Source organism: Pezoporus flaviventris, unplaced genomic scaffold, assembly GCF_033815535.1.
Source record: "Pezoporus flaviventris isolate CSIRO_AGI_PZ_B2104156 unplaced genomic scaffold, CSIRO_AGI_Pfla_v1 ptg000029l, whole genome shotgun sequence".
NCBI lineage: Eukaryota > Metazoa > Chordata > Aves > Psittaciformes > Psittacidae > Pezoporus > Pezoporus flaviventris.
The window spans coordinates 19,321,191-19,336,021 of NW_026892577.1; the positions used below are offsets into that span (position 1 = coordinate 19,321,191).

The 14,831-nt window shown below is 61.8% G+C and overlaps 1 protein-coding gene across 5 annotated transcripts in view; it reads right to left on the reverse strand.

Moving 5' to 3' along the window:
* The window catches only part of SPEG (striated muscle enriched protein kinase), a 38,784-nt gene extending 24,488 nt beyond the window's left edge, over window positions 1-14,296 (reverse strand). Inside the window, exons 1-5 of one of the 5 annotated variants that reach the window (XM_061459469.1) lie at window positions 5,738-5,974; window positions 2,641-2,680; window positions 1,363-1,392; window positions 844-933; window positions 198-579 (exon numbers count right to left, since the gene is read on the reverse strand). In XM_061459469.1, coding sequence (XP_061315453.1) covers window positions 198-579; window positions 844-933; window positions 1,363-1,392; window positions 2,641-2,680; window positions 5,738-5,770 — 575 coding nt within the window. In that variant the 5' untranslated portion in view covers window positions 5,771-5,974. Of the gene's footprint in view, window positions 1-197; window positions 580-843; window positions 934-1,362; window positions 1,398-2,640; window positions 2,873-5,737; window positions 5,975-13,383 lie in introns of those variants that run through there. The other 4 variants (XM_061459468.1, XM_061459470.1, XM_061459467.1 and 1 more) reach the window with 4 other exon arrangements.
* Between the last annotated feature and the right edge of the window lie 535 nt (window positions 14,297-14,831).

Sequence of the window (14,831 nt, forward strand, 5' to 3'; positions counted from 1 at the left end):
CATGCTGTTACCCTCCCTCCCTGGTTGGTCCCACGTCCTCACCAGGCGCAGGCTGCCTACTGCTCAGAGCCCCCATTCCTCATTCAGGCATGGTGAAGGCAAAGAAAGCCCAGGCAGAGGGGAGGAGATGGCTGAGGAGGCTGGACGGAGATGGCCCCAGCGTGATGTTCCCTCACACGCTTCCCCGCGCTACTTACACGTGGAGCGAGAGCGCCCGTCCTCGGTACAGGCTGAAGGCGCTGCCGTAGGGGTCGCTGGCCACCGAAAGGCTATCCTCCGACCCCCAGCTCGTGCCCAAAAGATTAGCCCGTGATGCCCGCACCAGCGGCTCCACGCCCAGGTGCCGGACCTCGGCGCTGCATGGGGCCGGCGCGTTTGCTTGCCTTGGGGTTCCCTGCGGCTGTGGCCAGGCAGCGGGGCGGAGATAGGGTCCCCGTGCAGAGAGGCTGGCTTCCGTCTCCTTCTCTAGCACCGTCTGCTGGCTGCCCGACCAGCTTGAGCGCTCCTCTGCCTGTGACAGGGCCAGCACAGAGGTCGGAGTTGTGTTCATGGAGGCGTCCACAAGGGTGTCAGACCCACCTGGAAGGAGAGAGCTGGGCTAACACTGAGTGCCCATGGGGATGAGCCCAGCACCCTGCTCAGGGAGGACTGAGCCACCACAGAGCATCCTAGGGTGTCCCAAGCAGCACCCTGCTGCCCCAGGCTTTCTCCCCTTTGCATGGGTTGGTCACAGCTCCCCCCGTCCCTGGAGACCCACAGAGCTGAGACAGCAGAGTCCTGGTCGGGGGCTATGCACCACAGCTGGTGCCAGGGCTCAGTACCAGAAGAGTGCCCCCTGCTCACCCGTGGGGGTGCTGAAGGCCGTCTCATCCTGGAGCTCACTGCGCTGCGTCACCTGGGGGTCACTGGGCTCATCCTCGCCTGTCTCCGAGTCTGGGGGAAACGGGGGAGGAAGGGGCATTAGGGGGTGAGGGGACACAGGGACAGAAGGCCAGGCTGGTGCTGACCCTTGCAGACCCACCGGCTCCAGCGGCAGCAGAGCACTGCCCAGGCAACTCCCGGAGGAGGTAGTGCTGGGGCATCCGGCACAACTGTGACCTGCAGGGATGAGCTGCCAGCAGGGAAAGGCAGGACCCAGGGTGGGAAAGTCCAGAAGGGCAAGGGCACGCAAAGCAGGCAGGAGCAGCGTTAGGTGATGGGAGGAAGGGAGATGATGCTGGCCATGGGAATGCTGTTGGTGGAAGCAGTGTGGGAACGCGGAGGCAGGGCAAGGGGATGATGGCAGTGATGGGGCAGGGAGGCAGGCTGGGACATGGGGCCTGCTCTGCAGATGAGGCTGGCATTGGGCAGGGGTCTTCCTACCGTAGCTTTGTTTCCTGCAGGAGCGGAAAACTTCGCTTCCATAGGGGCAGCAAGAGAGAGAGAGACATCAACACCAGGTTATCGGCCCGGCCTGCGGAGACGCGAGGGCAGCAGGGAGGGACCCTGTCCCCAGTATCTCCCCATGCTTCCGTGGGGCAGGGACCTGCCAGGGCAGCTCCTGGGTGGATGATGCCAGCTCAGAAAGCATGGCACCCTGTGCTGGGCTTCTGGTCCAGGATGGGGCCAGGACTGGCCATTAGCACCCTACGCCCTGGCTGGCCCCGTGGCAGGGGCCTGGTGCCCAGAGGGTGCGGAAACAGGTCTGGCACCCCCAACTTCCCCACCACGCCTCCATTCTGCACCCATGTTCACTGCACACAGCTCCAGTGCTGCACACTGACCCCCCTTGACACACACCATCCCACCTGTGCAGTGTCTGGCGCCATCCCCTCCAGGTGCCATGGCCACATCCTGCCAGGCAGGGCAGCCACCTCCTGTCCCCGAAGCTGCTCTATGGGCTGGACTGTAGCCACTGTAGCACCCACACATCCACATGCTCCACAGAGCACCGCAGCCTGGGGCTGGACCACCCAGCCTATGCCCCAGCTGGGTGCTCCTGGGGATGCTGGGGTGCACAGACATGTGCCCTCTGGCACTTAAACATGCATCCTCTACCCCATCGGTGGCAAATGTTGCGTGATATGGCCCTGTCTCACAGCATGGCCCTGGCTAATAAAGCAGGGATGCTCAGGGCAAGGCATCCGTGAGATCTTTCCCACAGGCAGGATGCAGCCACCCTAATGTCCTGTCCCAGGAAAGTCAACGCTGTGCAGGCAGGGAGGGCCAGACTTCCCCCCCTGCCACTGCTGGAGCCCTCGCAAGGTGCTGCGATAGACCCTGTAGTGAGGGATGTGTTCCCTGCTCCATCAACACTCCTCCTCCCTGCACTGCTATTGCGGATGAGGGGGCACACTGGTGACCCCCACCCCAAGGCACCCCTCTGCATCCCAGCACACTGCAGGCTGTACTGTGCGCTGCCACAGACAGCATCATCCCCAGCCCAGCTATGACAGCCTGGCAGCCCCTGAGCAACCAGAGCTGCAGAACCAGGAACAGCCCAGCCTCGTGAGGCACACCCAGAGCCCCTAGCTGACCAAGACCCCATTTTGGGGCTGGCAAAATGCAGCCCAGCCCTGCCCAGCCTCTGCTTGCTGTCCCCCCGCATCACAGCAGTGGGGCTGGACCCCTTCCCGGGTGGCAGGGGGTAACTCAACGCACCATGCGTGAAGCGCCCAAAGCGCCGCGTGTGGCCGGTCTTCTGCAAACAAAAAGAGAAGAGAGGGTTACCCAGGGCACAGCACCAGGCACTGCTCACACACGCACACACACACCCCATCACTGCACATGCAGCACCGCTTACACCCACTGTCGCTCACACACAAGCAGAGCACACGTGGTACCGCTCACACGCACACACACATCCCCCGGCTGCACACCCACAGGTACCTACAGGCGCACACCCCCATGCATGGAGACATGGATGGGTGTAGGTGGACACGTGCAGCCATGCACACACACACCTATGCACACACACACACTCCCCTCGGTAACGGTGCTGTGCACCCTGGCCCTGCACCACTGTCCATGCTGGAGAGTGACAGTGTGCACTCCAGCCCTGTGCTGGCAGCCAGTGCCCAGGAAGCAGCAGCCCTGGGCAGCTCAGCTACCCCCGCACCGCCTGCAGCAAGGTCTTTGCTTGGGTGGGTGCCCAAATGCTCTGCAGCCCCTTCGAAGTCACCTCCCGCGCCAGTGTGGGGACAGGGCCAGCAAAGTGTCTTCCAGGCACTGGCCCAGACACTGCCTTGGGCATCTGCCCAGCATGGGGACAGCATCCCCATCCCCGGCAGAGGCCGTGCCAGCTGCAAGAGAGGATGCCTGGCACAAGTGCATGGGACTGGCCCACCTGTGCGGGGCTGGCAGCGTGGGGCCACTCTTGCCCGCGACGTCTGGGCAGACAGGACCTGAGCAGAGCCCGGGGCAGAGGCACACGGAGCTCCCTGCCAGCTTGGCTGCCCTCTGAGATGCAGTCCAGGGCCCAGCACCCACTTGCCAAGGGAGGGACCCGCTGAAGGCAACCTGGCTGCCAGGCCCGGTGTGCACCGACGAAAGCAGAGGGATGGTGTGATCTCCAAGGCAGGCAGCAGTGGGGATGCAGTGTGCAGACAGGCAGGGTTGTGCTGCCAGGACTGAGCATCCTTCCCAGACAGTCTGGGTGACAGGGTCTCCCCAGGACACTGACACCCCATGCCCTGTCTCCCCAGCATGCAGCCCAGGCCTGGACATCCAACTTTCTTGAATCCCTTTGCTCTTCCACCCCTCCTGCCTCCCCCCAGCAACCAAGTAGGGTCACAGACAGACAGCACCAAGGAACGGCCTGCCAAGCATAGCCAGCCGTCAGTTGCCCTTGGAAGGGCAGCAGGCTCATTTTGCATGTCCAAAAGCTCTTGCCACTGCAGTGGCAGCCCCTGATCATGGGCAGCATTTGGGAGCTCCCACCAGCCCCCCACCTGCATGCAGTGCTGGCCAGAGGGCAGTGGCTGCACGAGACACATTTGTATTCAGCAGGCTGAACGAGGCTTCACCTCCCCTCCTCTGCTGACTGTGCTGCTTCTGGCTCGCAGCCCATCTTCCAGGCCAGGGAAAGCTAGATGAGTGATTAACTGCACCATCGGCGGATAATTCCCCCATTAAAAAATGAAAATGCAATTGAATGCCATTATCGGGTGCTCTCGTGGCTTCCCCAGGGACTGGCGCCATCAGCTCTCCATCCAATATGGTGAGTGCACCCACTGGGCCTTGGCTGGGCTCCACTGTCCAGAGCTGTGGGGTGGCTGAGCCCCAATCCCCACACTCTGTAACACTTTCCTGTGGGATCAGGGCACCCCACAGCCTGCACCCGCTTCGGTCACAGCACCCACCCACAGCTTGTCAGGGAGCAAGTGCTGTGTGATGCAGGGTCACCCGTGAGCCAGGAGGTCAAAATGGGGCAGGAGCAGCTCAGGGCTGGGGTCTGGGCAAAGGGGTCAGCAAAAGAATGGGAGGTGTGAATCCCTGTCTGGGATTTCATTTGCACTCTGGGAAATGGGATGAGGGAGCCCCAGGACCCCACTCTGTGCCCACCCAGCCTGGGGTGGGGAGAAAATATGGGATGGGGACATCAGCACCCAGCTTCACCTCTGCCCACAGCGCAGGCAGGTGAGACCAGCTTCTGCCTCCTTCCTCTGCGCCACACACAGATTCATCCTGCCTGGGCTGGGGGTCCTGACCTGACCCTGGCATAGGGCATTCTTCACCATGGCCATGGAGCCAAGGGGAGTCAGGGGAAAAGGGGCTCCTGGGATCATGGGGCAGCCTGCCGCTGCCTACCGTGTGGAGCCCAGCACTGGTGCCATTCGTGTAAGGCAAGTGAGACAGGAAGCAGAGACAGAGTGATGGGGGGGGGGGGGGGCAACTGGTGGGTCGCCTGGTATGGAGGAACAGTCACTGTGGGTGCCCTGATACCCCCTGTGCAGAGCCAGCAATGCAGGACCCTCCCCACCATGCAGGTTTGCTGCCTCCAAGGCCTGATGGGGCAGCCAGGCAGTGCAATGCACCCTGCTCCATAGGGAACCCCCAGCATCCCTGTGGACCTGTGCCCCCTGGCACATCCCAAACCATGGGAAGGGGCTGCAGGTGACAGCCCCTCCCAGGTCCCTGCTGGGCCACCAGTCAGGGTGACAGTGGGGATGCTATGTGCCCATGCTGTGGGGAGCAGTGGGACGAGCTTGTGGGCCCCGGGGGTGTTTCCTGGAAGGATGCCTCCCATCCTCCCCCCCCCCCCCCCCCCCGAGCCCAAGTGACGTCCTTGTGCCTTGCTCGGCAGGGAGCATGCAGCGGGGCCGCGGAGGAGCCTCGCCTGTGCCAGGCATACTCCTGACGCGGAGGGGATGACGCATGCAAAGCCTCGTCTCCAGATCCGTGACCACCGGCAGCCGGGATCCATGGCTGGAGGGAGCCATGAAGAGGCCTCCATTTGCTGCCCTGGCTCCAGGGAGCAGAGAGGGGAGAGGGTGGCATGCGGGGGAGCCCCCGAAGGGGGTCCCAGCCCGGTGCTGGTTCAGGCGGTGCTGAGCACCTGCTCTCTGCCCCTCTTGACTGAACTGGCGAGGACAGGCAGGCAGCTCTGCAAGCGGGGATGATGCCTTTGATGGGCAAAGCCCTGGGGAGCCTCGGGCGGCAGCGGCAGGGCTGGAGAGACACCCCCATCCCCATCCCCATCCCGATGCGCTCCCGCTCCCAGCACTCCCCCTTCCTCCCGGCAGCCCAGAGCTCTTACCTGGAAACGCTTCTTCACCCAGATTTTCTTCATGCTTCTGCAGAGTCCCGGTGGCCCGGTCACACCGGCTCAGGCCCGGCAGGAAGCCAGCCCTCTCCCGGCAGGGTCCCCGCTGTCAGCACGCCGCGGGGGCAAGCGATGCTCCGAGCATCCTCCACCGCTAGCAGCCGGGGACGGCGGAGGGAGAGAAAGGGGCTCGCCAGGTTGGGCTCTTGGGAGGGCTGGAGCTGTGAGCATGAAGCATCACTGGAGTGCTCCTCCCTCCATCCTTCCCCCGCCTGCCTCCGCCTCCGCCTCCCCGCCAGCCCTGGCAGGCAGTGACAGCGGCGGGGGACGGGCAGGGCACCGGTGCCGGGGGGCGAGGGCAGCCGCTGTGGGGGGACACGGCTGGGGTGGGCACACGTCCTGCCCCCAGCTGGCTTTGGCTGCACGGCACCCAGGGGTCCGAGCCCCCTGCCCAGCAATGCAGCTGTACCACTGTATCCTGGCATCGGTCGGTCCTGCCACACCACCCGGAGTGGGGGATGCTCTTCTCTGCCGTACTCAGCACCGCAGGGCACAGCCACCTCCGGGGGTCCCACACGCATACAATGGAGACAAGGCTAACACAACACACCACGCCAGCACTACACACAACTGTCCTCCACACACTGTCCCCAAAGTCCCCCTAAGCCAGGCAGCTCTACTGGCACTGCTGCCACAACCCTGCACATAGCCACAGTGTGCCATGGCACTGCCCAGCCATGATCCAGGCTCACCAGCACTCTTCCAGCCTCTGCTCAGCACCTCACATCCTTCAGCCACTGGTGACGCAGAAAGGTCCCTTTGCCAAGACATGGGTGTGGGCCCCAGTACTACTGGCCCATGGGCACATGAATGGGAGCTAATATCGGAACAGTTCTTCACACAATGCCCCTGGCCCAGCACTGCCCATGCCATGGCATGACCCTTTGCAAACCACACAGCCTCCAGCCACAGGCACCCAGTGCCCTAGGCCAGACCTTGCACCCAGCCCACATGGGATGGCAGGGTTGGACTGCTCATCACTGCTTTTGGCTGGTGGGGATGCAAGCATGACCTGAGAAAGGTTGGCCATTGTCCCTGCCTATCTTGCATGACACACATGAGACCTCCCCCCGTGCTGCGGTGATGACCCATAGCACAGCTCAGGGCAGGACTGAGTGCCCAGGACTGAACTGCAATGGGCCTCCCAGGGTGTGGGTTCCCGGTGGTGCTGGTCAGGACCATTAAGACCTCTCAGTGTTCCTGGGGCACTGGCAGAACCCAAGCATGCCTTTCCCAGCCAAACATCCCCAGCTCCACGAGCCTGTACCTGTTCTCTGGGTGATGCTGTAAAAAAGCTGGAGGGGCAGACCCAGCCCCACAGCCTCATCAAGGCCTTTCCTGCCTGCCATGCCCCCCCATAGCTCTTGGTGCCCCACAGCTCTCAATGCCTTGCATCACAAACTCACCAAGCCATAGAGCCCCACAGCACACATTAGGTCCCTTCCCAGGCTCCTGGAGAGCCAAGGTCCCAGCCCCACCTGGTCCCACTGCCACTTCCCACTGCAAAGCATCTGTAGGGATGCAGCTCGAGGCCTGCCCACCCAGTGCTTGTCCTCATGCTGTTCACCTATCCCCTGGGGAGCCAGCCACCCCATGCAGGGCTGCACACATCATGCTCCCCATGATGCTTGGCAGCTCCAGCAGCTTTTCTCCACTTCTCCTCCCAGCCATGACTCCCAACGTGAGGCTTTTTGTGGCTCCATAATAACTTGCAAATTACCCAGTACAAAAGGAGCTGTTTATACAACATCTCTGACAGTCCTACAATCCGAGTGATGCTGCGGGGTTTCCGTGGAGACCCCGTACGTCAGGCGAGTCACACAAATGCCAGAGCTGGCACTAAAGGAATCTCCTGTCAGAGTCAGAGGCTTCCCATCCCTGAGTGAGGACAGAGATGGGTACCCCTGAGGGTACCCAGAGGTGGGCTGTGGGGTTCATGTTTGCCAGGATCCCTGCACCCATCGTCTCCCTGTCAGGTGCTGTCATCCAGGCTGTGCATGCCTGTTATCTTGCCACAGACCTGGGCACCACTCAAATGGAATAAAAGCCTGGTCAGGGATGCCAGGAAGGAGCCCAATGCTTGAGATCCACACAGTGCTGCAGGGGTAAGGATGCTGCCACCACAGCACCTGCAGGGACAGCCCTGGGGCAATGGGTGTAAACTGGAGCATAGGAGGTTCCATGTGAACATCAGGAAAAATTTCTTTACTGTGAGAGTGACAGATCACTGGAACAGGCTGCCCAGGGGGGTTGTGGAGTCTCCTACGTTGGAGATATTCAAGGCCCGCCTGGACAAGTTCCAGTGTGATGTACTCTAGGTTACCCTGCTCTTGCAGGAGGGTTGGACTAGATGATCTTTTGAGGTCCCTTCCAACCCTTAGGATTCTGTGATTCTGTGATTCTGTGATCTGGCCAAAACACAGACATCTGGGTATACTCCTGCTGTCACATCTGCTGCCACAACAGCCACAGCTCCCGCTAGCTGGGCACACAGTCCTTCCCTGCGACTGAGCCTCTGCTACTCAGCCAGCCTCAGCAAAAGTCCAGGGGTGGCTCTGGGCTGTCCCAGAGGTGCTGCACCCTGGGAGAATCTGGGTCACCTCCAAGGAACTGTGCTTGCTGCAGGATTCAAAAGTCCTTTCCAGAGGCAGCAGTACCTGCTGATTCCCTGCAAGGGCAAAGCTGGAGTCCCAGAAGGAGTTGCTGGTGGGAGGTGACAGCAGCCTGGTCACCAGGGCAGTCCCTCTGCCCTGCCCGAGTCTGGGGGGCAGCTCTGGCACTGCCCTGCTCCTCTGCAGGATGGGGACACAGGGCAGGTGACAGGGGTCAGCACAATGGAGGCATGGACCCTGGGCAGAGCTGGAGCAAGCAGCCCCATTGTCACCCAGATCCAGTCTCTCCTGCCTGACTCACACAGGCCCCAAGCAGAGCATATAGCGCACTCTTGCTGAAAACACAGCATTAATTACACTGCTCAGAGAGCCATGGCTCCCCATGCCTTGCTGGGCCCCCCAGCAGCTCTGCCTGTATCCTACCCCTGCACCACTGCATCAGCCCCCTTGTCTCAGTGCTCGAATAATTGATGGCGGTGGGTGCATGCAGTCATCTCGGGTAGGAGGAGGTCTGGGCATGAATCTTTCATTTGTCTATGCCTCCTGGAACTGCTGGAGGTAGTGATGTGATTGGAGCCTGGGGAGATGAGGACAATCCCCAGGCCTGTCCCCAGGGAGAAATAACTGCAGTGGATGGCCCTCCTCATAGGACAGAGCAGCACCACATCAGCCTTCTGGCCCTGGGGAAGAGCGATGGTCTGCTCTGACCCCTCTCCTGAGGGCTGGGGACACCCCAGGTGCCCTCCCCAGCACCACCTCCCCTTGCTGCCACTAGAAAGATGCCCCAGCTCACGGTGCCTGCTGCAGGCAGATGACACAGGACAGCAATGTGACCTTGGCCCCGAGTGCTAGGGCACAAAGCGGGATGGCAGGAGCCATTCTGTCCCTGCTCTGCCAGACCCACTCCCAGCATCCCTGCTGTCTCAGGCTGAAGGGCTGCATGCAGAGGGCAGGGCAGTTTAGAACCCGCTAGCCCCTTCCCAGTGCTATTGTGCCAGCAACCTGGTCAGAGGGCCACAGCAAGCGCTGGGAGGAGGAAGAGGCTGTCACCCAACACGCAGCCCTGAGCGGTGGTGCTATATTTACCCGACCACAGGCCCAGGTCTCGGCCTCTTGCCTGTAACACAAGCCCCGCAGCCCGCCAGAATCTGAGGGGACGGCACATTCCTTAGCAAAAATAACCCACCGGCAGCAGGCAGGAGGGCAGGGGTGGAGGTGACTGACTGGACAGCTGCACCCGCTGCTCCGCTTGCAGGGAGCAGCCTCCTGGTCCTCAGCACCCCGTGATGGGGACCCAGCACACGTGGCCACCGCACCAGCACCCTGCCCACAGAGACCTGTCCCTGTGCCAGCCAAGACCAGCACCTGGGGTGGCACTGGCCAAGCAGCTCCCCAGAGGCAGCCCCCACAATGTCATGGTGCACACTCCACAGAGGGGCATAGCATCCTGGGCTGCAGCCTTGCTGCATCCTGGGCTCCTCCGAGATGCTGATGTGCCCTAGAGCTTCAGGGACAGCAAGGGGAAACTGAGGCAGCCCCAAGAGTCCCACAGGAGGGAGGAGATGGCAACAGGACGTGTTAGGTCCTGTTCAGTCCCTGAGGAGGGCTGGCAGGGGCTCCAGAGGGAAGGGGCAGTTGGCAATAAACATGGGCACGTTGCTGCAAAGTAAGGAACTAAAATTAGGTACTGAGATAAATGGCGAGAGGTGCTTAGCCACCAGGGACACTGTCAGCGCAGCCATCTCCGTCAGGCTGCTATTGCCATTGCTGTGCACCACCCACTGCAAAATCATGCCCCCAGTGTAACCCTGGGCTGGATGGGAAGGGTCCATGCAAGGCCTCTGCACACAGGCAGCTCCTGCCCCTTCCCTGCCCCCAAATCCAGGCAGGTGCAGGCTGTTCCCTGGGCAGAGGAAAGGTTCCAAGGCGGTTTGATTGCTGAGTGCAGGTGGAGGCAAGCAGAGCAAGACCCTATACTGGGAGCCCAAGACAGACACATCCAACCTTGAAACAAGAGGCAGCCCCTGCAGGGAGGAGGATCAGGCAGCGCTGGCACAGCGAGGGAGAGCTGTGCCCTAAAATCAGATTAGCTCAGGTTCTTAAGAGGTGATTTAATCCAGTTTCCAGGAAAAAAAAAAAATCAGGAGATGCACCTGAGAGGTGATAAAGGCTTTAGCGAGCCTGGGGGCAGTGTATTTGCAATGGAGACCAGAGCTGGCTGGAAGGGTCCAGAGGGTCCCTGGATGGACCTGGGAAGCCCCCAGACCAGCCTGGTGCTGGTGTGAGAAGGGCAAATGCATCCCACCTGCACCCATGGAGCTGGGGTGTGAGGGAGAACCTACAGCAGGCACAGACAGTGTGGTGGGACACGGCACAGACAGTGTGCCCCCGGCAGCCCCTGCACCCAGCAGCCCCACACATGCGCTCCCTGATCCCCACACAGGCACTGACGCACTCAGGGCACCTGGGAGAAGAGCAGGAGAAAATCATTAGTGGGGTGGAGCGACAGATTCAGGGCAAGGGATTAGAGGAGCTAAATTGGGCTTGTGCAAGCAAGGGGGAATGCTGAGCTGGTACAGCAGGATCTGCTGGGGCTGAGCACAGAGCTGGGCAGCAGAGAGGCTCCCAGCCCACTACCAGTGACCTGAGCCACCTTGGGGAGAGCTGATGCTGGCCCTGCGATGAGCTGCAGCCTGGCTTGCACGCTGGGAGAGAAGCCCACCTGTGCCCACCAGGAGCTGCAACACGGTAGAGGCGAACTGAGCAAGGGCATCTCAATACCTTTAGATATGGACCCCGAGCCCTAGGTAAACACTTGGGGACCTTGAACACCTCCCCCTTGCTCTATAACTGGCTGATGACCTGGCTCACAGGGCTCCCAGTGAACAAGGATGGGGCATCCTTGTCCAGCACAGGGATGGCACATCCACCAGTGGGACGTCCACAGTCCCCAGAGAGCTAGATCTTGGCAGGGAGTGTGAGAAGCCTCCAAGCAGCTGGGGCCTGCATGCTGGAGGCCAGTGAGCCATGGCACACATCCTGGTGCGGTGTCAAGGCAGGCGGGTGCAGAGCGGTGGCACAGCTCCTCCATTTCACACAATGACCTGTCTCACTGCTTGGCTGCCAGCATGGAGAAAAGGGCCTCTGGAGATCAACACGCTGAGTGCCAGCACCCTGCAGAGGGATCTGGTGATAAAGCTGGACCCCCACCACATCCCATTGCCTCCACAGCAGCATCCTACTCCAGAACCTAGCAGGACATGGCGCTCCCTGGGCACTGCTGTGGCACATCACAGAGACTGTTTTGCCTGAGGGCAAGGGCAAAGCCACACCATGGGCTGCCGCGGTCCTTGCCAGCCCAGTGTCCTGGAACCAGCATGGCTCCAGAGGCACCTCTGCCCTGGAGCTGTTGTTTTGGGTGGCTGTTTGCTTGACGGCGGTGCACCCACAGCCAAGTGCCCGTTGCCAGGTGGAGTGCCCAGGGTAGGGTGACATTCACCCCATGATTAGGCAATCCTGGCTGCTCCATCCCTCCCTCAGCTGCTCCAGAAAGGTGGCAGTGAGGGCTGACGTCTGGGAATAGGGAGCAGGGACAAGTGCATCAGCACAACAGGAATGGGCAGCTGGGGAAATCAGGTGGTGCCATGGAGAGGTGCAGCTGCACACTGGAGTGTGGGAATAGCCTGATTGCTCCTTATACTGCTCCCAGAACAGCCTGCTGCCGCCCCATGGGACAGTGCCGGTCTCCCACTTTGCACACACAGCGCCACGTGTCCAGGTGCAGTGCCACTGCCCTCAAAGGCGTGACGCGCAGTGACCCTGCACAGATCCACTGCAGGGCAGGATCCGTCATGCACATCTCTGCTTCCCATCCCCCCAGCAGGCCCATGAGCAGCACATACACCTTCCTCCATCCTCCAAAGGATGGCTCCTCCAGCCTCCCTGCTCACACACAGCAACTCCTCCTCTTCCTCCATTGCTCCCTTTCAGCACTGCAAAGGCTCCTTCTCCTCCCCCACAGACACCGAGTCCCCTCCACAAGGCCCAGCATCTCCAGCACTCCTTCTGTGCTGCCAAGGCCTGGGTGCAGCTGCTTCCCCAGAGCCTCAGGCCTCAGCACCGCCTACCTTGCTCCCTGCCCTCGCTATTCCCATGCAGTCAGCCCAGTATGTCAAAGGGGTGCCACCACCCAGTACCATATGCTTCCTGACACCCAGGTCTGTAAAGCCCAAGGGAGGTGGCATCCACCCTGGAGCAGAGGGGGCTGAGCCCCAAGTTTGCCTGGCCCCCATGTAGGATGAGACCCACCCATGCAAGGGCCCACAGCAGTTCCACGCCCACCCTGTGTGCCAGAGGAGCACGAGGACGCTGCTGCACCCAGGGGGGAGAGCAGAGTGGCTGCCTTCGGCTTCCACCCCAGCTCATTAACCACCAGGCCCCGCCTCCTGCAGTGTCAGGCTCCTCCCCCGGCCCCATGCTGCAGCCTCCCAGTTCTCCCAGTACAGCCCCAGGGCCCGGTACACTGCGGTGGAATGCCATGGGCAGCTCTGCCCGCGGCTGGTGCATGGGGTAGCTTGTGCAGGGGCACCGTGGTGTCCAAGGGACCATGTTGGTGGCTGCAGAGGGTTGCAGCTCCAGTGCCATGCACCCTCATCTCTCTCTCTCTCCTCCTGCCCTGAGCAGGCTTGGCATCACATGCTCCCAACACCTCCGTGCTCAGCCTTGGCACCCCGCCTGGCCTGGCAGCAGGTACTGCAGCCACATGCTCGCTGCAGGCCAGAGAGACACTACAGTGCTGCCAGCACTGGGCACGCCAGCCTGCAGCAGGGTTGGCACAGCAAAACCCAGCTCTGGCTGTCCATGGCCATGCACTACAGTGGGAGCTTGCAAAGCACCGCTGCCACCTTCAGCAAATCCGAGCCCGTGGCTGTGCCAGCACAACTATGCCAGCATCCATGCTGCCCTTACCTTCCATGTCAATGATGGCAAGCACAGCACTGGTCATGGCCTCTCCCCGCTCATTCTTGGCAATGCAGGTGTACACTCCGGCATCCTCCTTCTTGCTGTCCCGGATCCAAAGGGTTCCATACTCCTCCTCGCTTGGGGCCAAAATCTCCTCGTTCCGGTACCAGCGGAGGCTGGGCCGGGGGTTGCCCACCACCACCACCCGCAGCCGGATGTCGCAGCCAGTGCCAATCGCAGCATTCTTCAGCTTCCGCACAAAATATGGTGCCGCCAAGCGAGTCGGGCCCTCCTCAGCTGCCCCCACCTCTGTCGTGACCTTGGCGCGCTTCGGGGGGATGCCGGGGCTCGGCGGGGCCGCCCGGGGATCCCCACTGGCCCTACTGGTGCCACCACGTCCCTGTGCTCGGTGCATGATCTGCAGCTCCCCTGCCCTCACCTGCCACCCCTGCTGCCCTGAGCCGGCAGCACCGTGCCCCTTTTCTTGCCCTGCCTGCAGCCCAGGGGTGCTGGGTGCGTGCCAGGGGTGCCTGGGCACAAGCAGCCCCCCAGTGCAGGTGCTGTCCGGTTCACTGCCTCCACCCCACCAGTTGCAGCCCCGAAGGTCGCAACTCCGTGGGCAAGCGAGGGGCTATTTTTAGGTGGGGGCTCGGGTTGCTGGTGGCTGAGCCGCAGCTCACCAAGTGCCCGGTGCTGTGTGGCACCCACACCCCATGCTCCGCTGCGACCCCCAGCTTGCCCGGCCCCTCGGCACCTGCTTCTCTACCGGCCTGAGTGCGAGTCCCACGGGTGTCGGCTGCTCGATGAGCCGTCCCAGCACTGGGGCCCTGGCGTCCCCCCTCCTCACCCGTCCTGTCCCGTCCTGCACGGCCCTCGGCGAGCTGCTCTCCCTCTGCCCCCTCTTCGAAGTGGCAGCTGCCTCTGATATGTCACATTCCTTGGCCGGGCTCCCCCTCTCCGCACCCGCCGTCCCGGCCTTGCAGCCTAGCTCCTCTTGCAAAGATAGAAAGGGGCCAGCGCCTTTCCATATTAGCAGTGAGGCTGAGGGGGACCCAGCCTTCCTCCCCCCCTTCTTCTTCTCCAGCCGTGTCATCGGATCAGGACAGAGAGACCCTGGTGGCATGTGGAGGGAAAGGACACCATCATGCTTCCTGCAACGAGACCCTGGGCAAGAGCCAGCCCAGAGGGGCCCCTTTGCCCCATCCCCAGCAGGCAGCGGAGGAGTGGATCCTTGCATCCATCCTCACCCCAAAACCACCCTGCTGGAAGGATGCAAACACAGCAAAACCCCATTTCTCTCACTGAGACCCTGCCTCACTGCCCTGGGCAGTGTGAGTCCTGTCCTGCCCTGCCTCCTCATGCAAGCTCTGCTTAGAGCACGAGCACTGCTGTTTGGGTTTGGGGTGCCCCATGAGAGCTCCCACAATGCTATGTTCCAGGCAGTGAGTGACCAG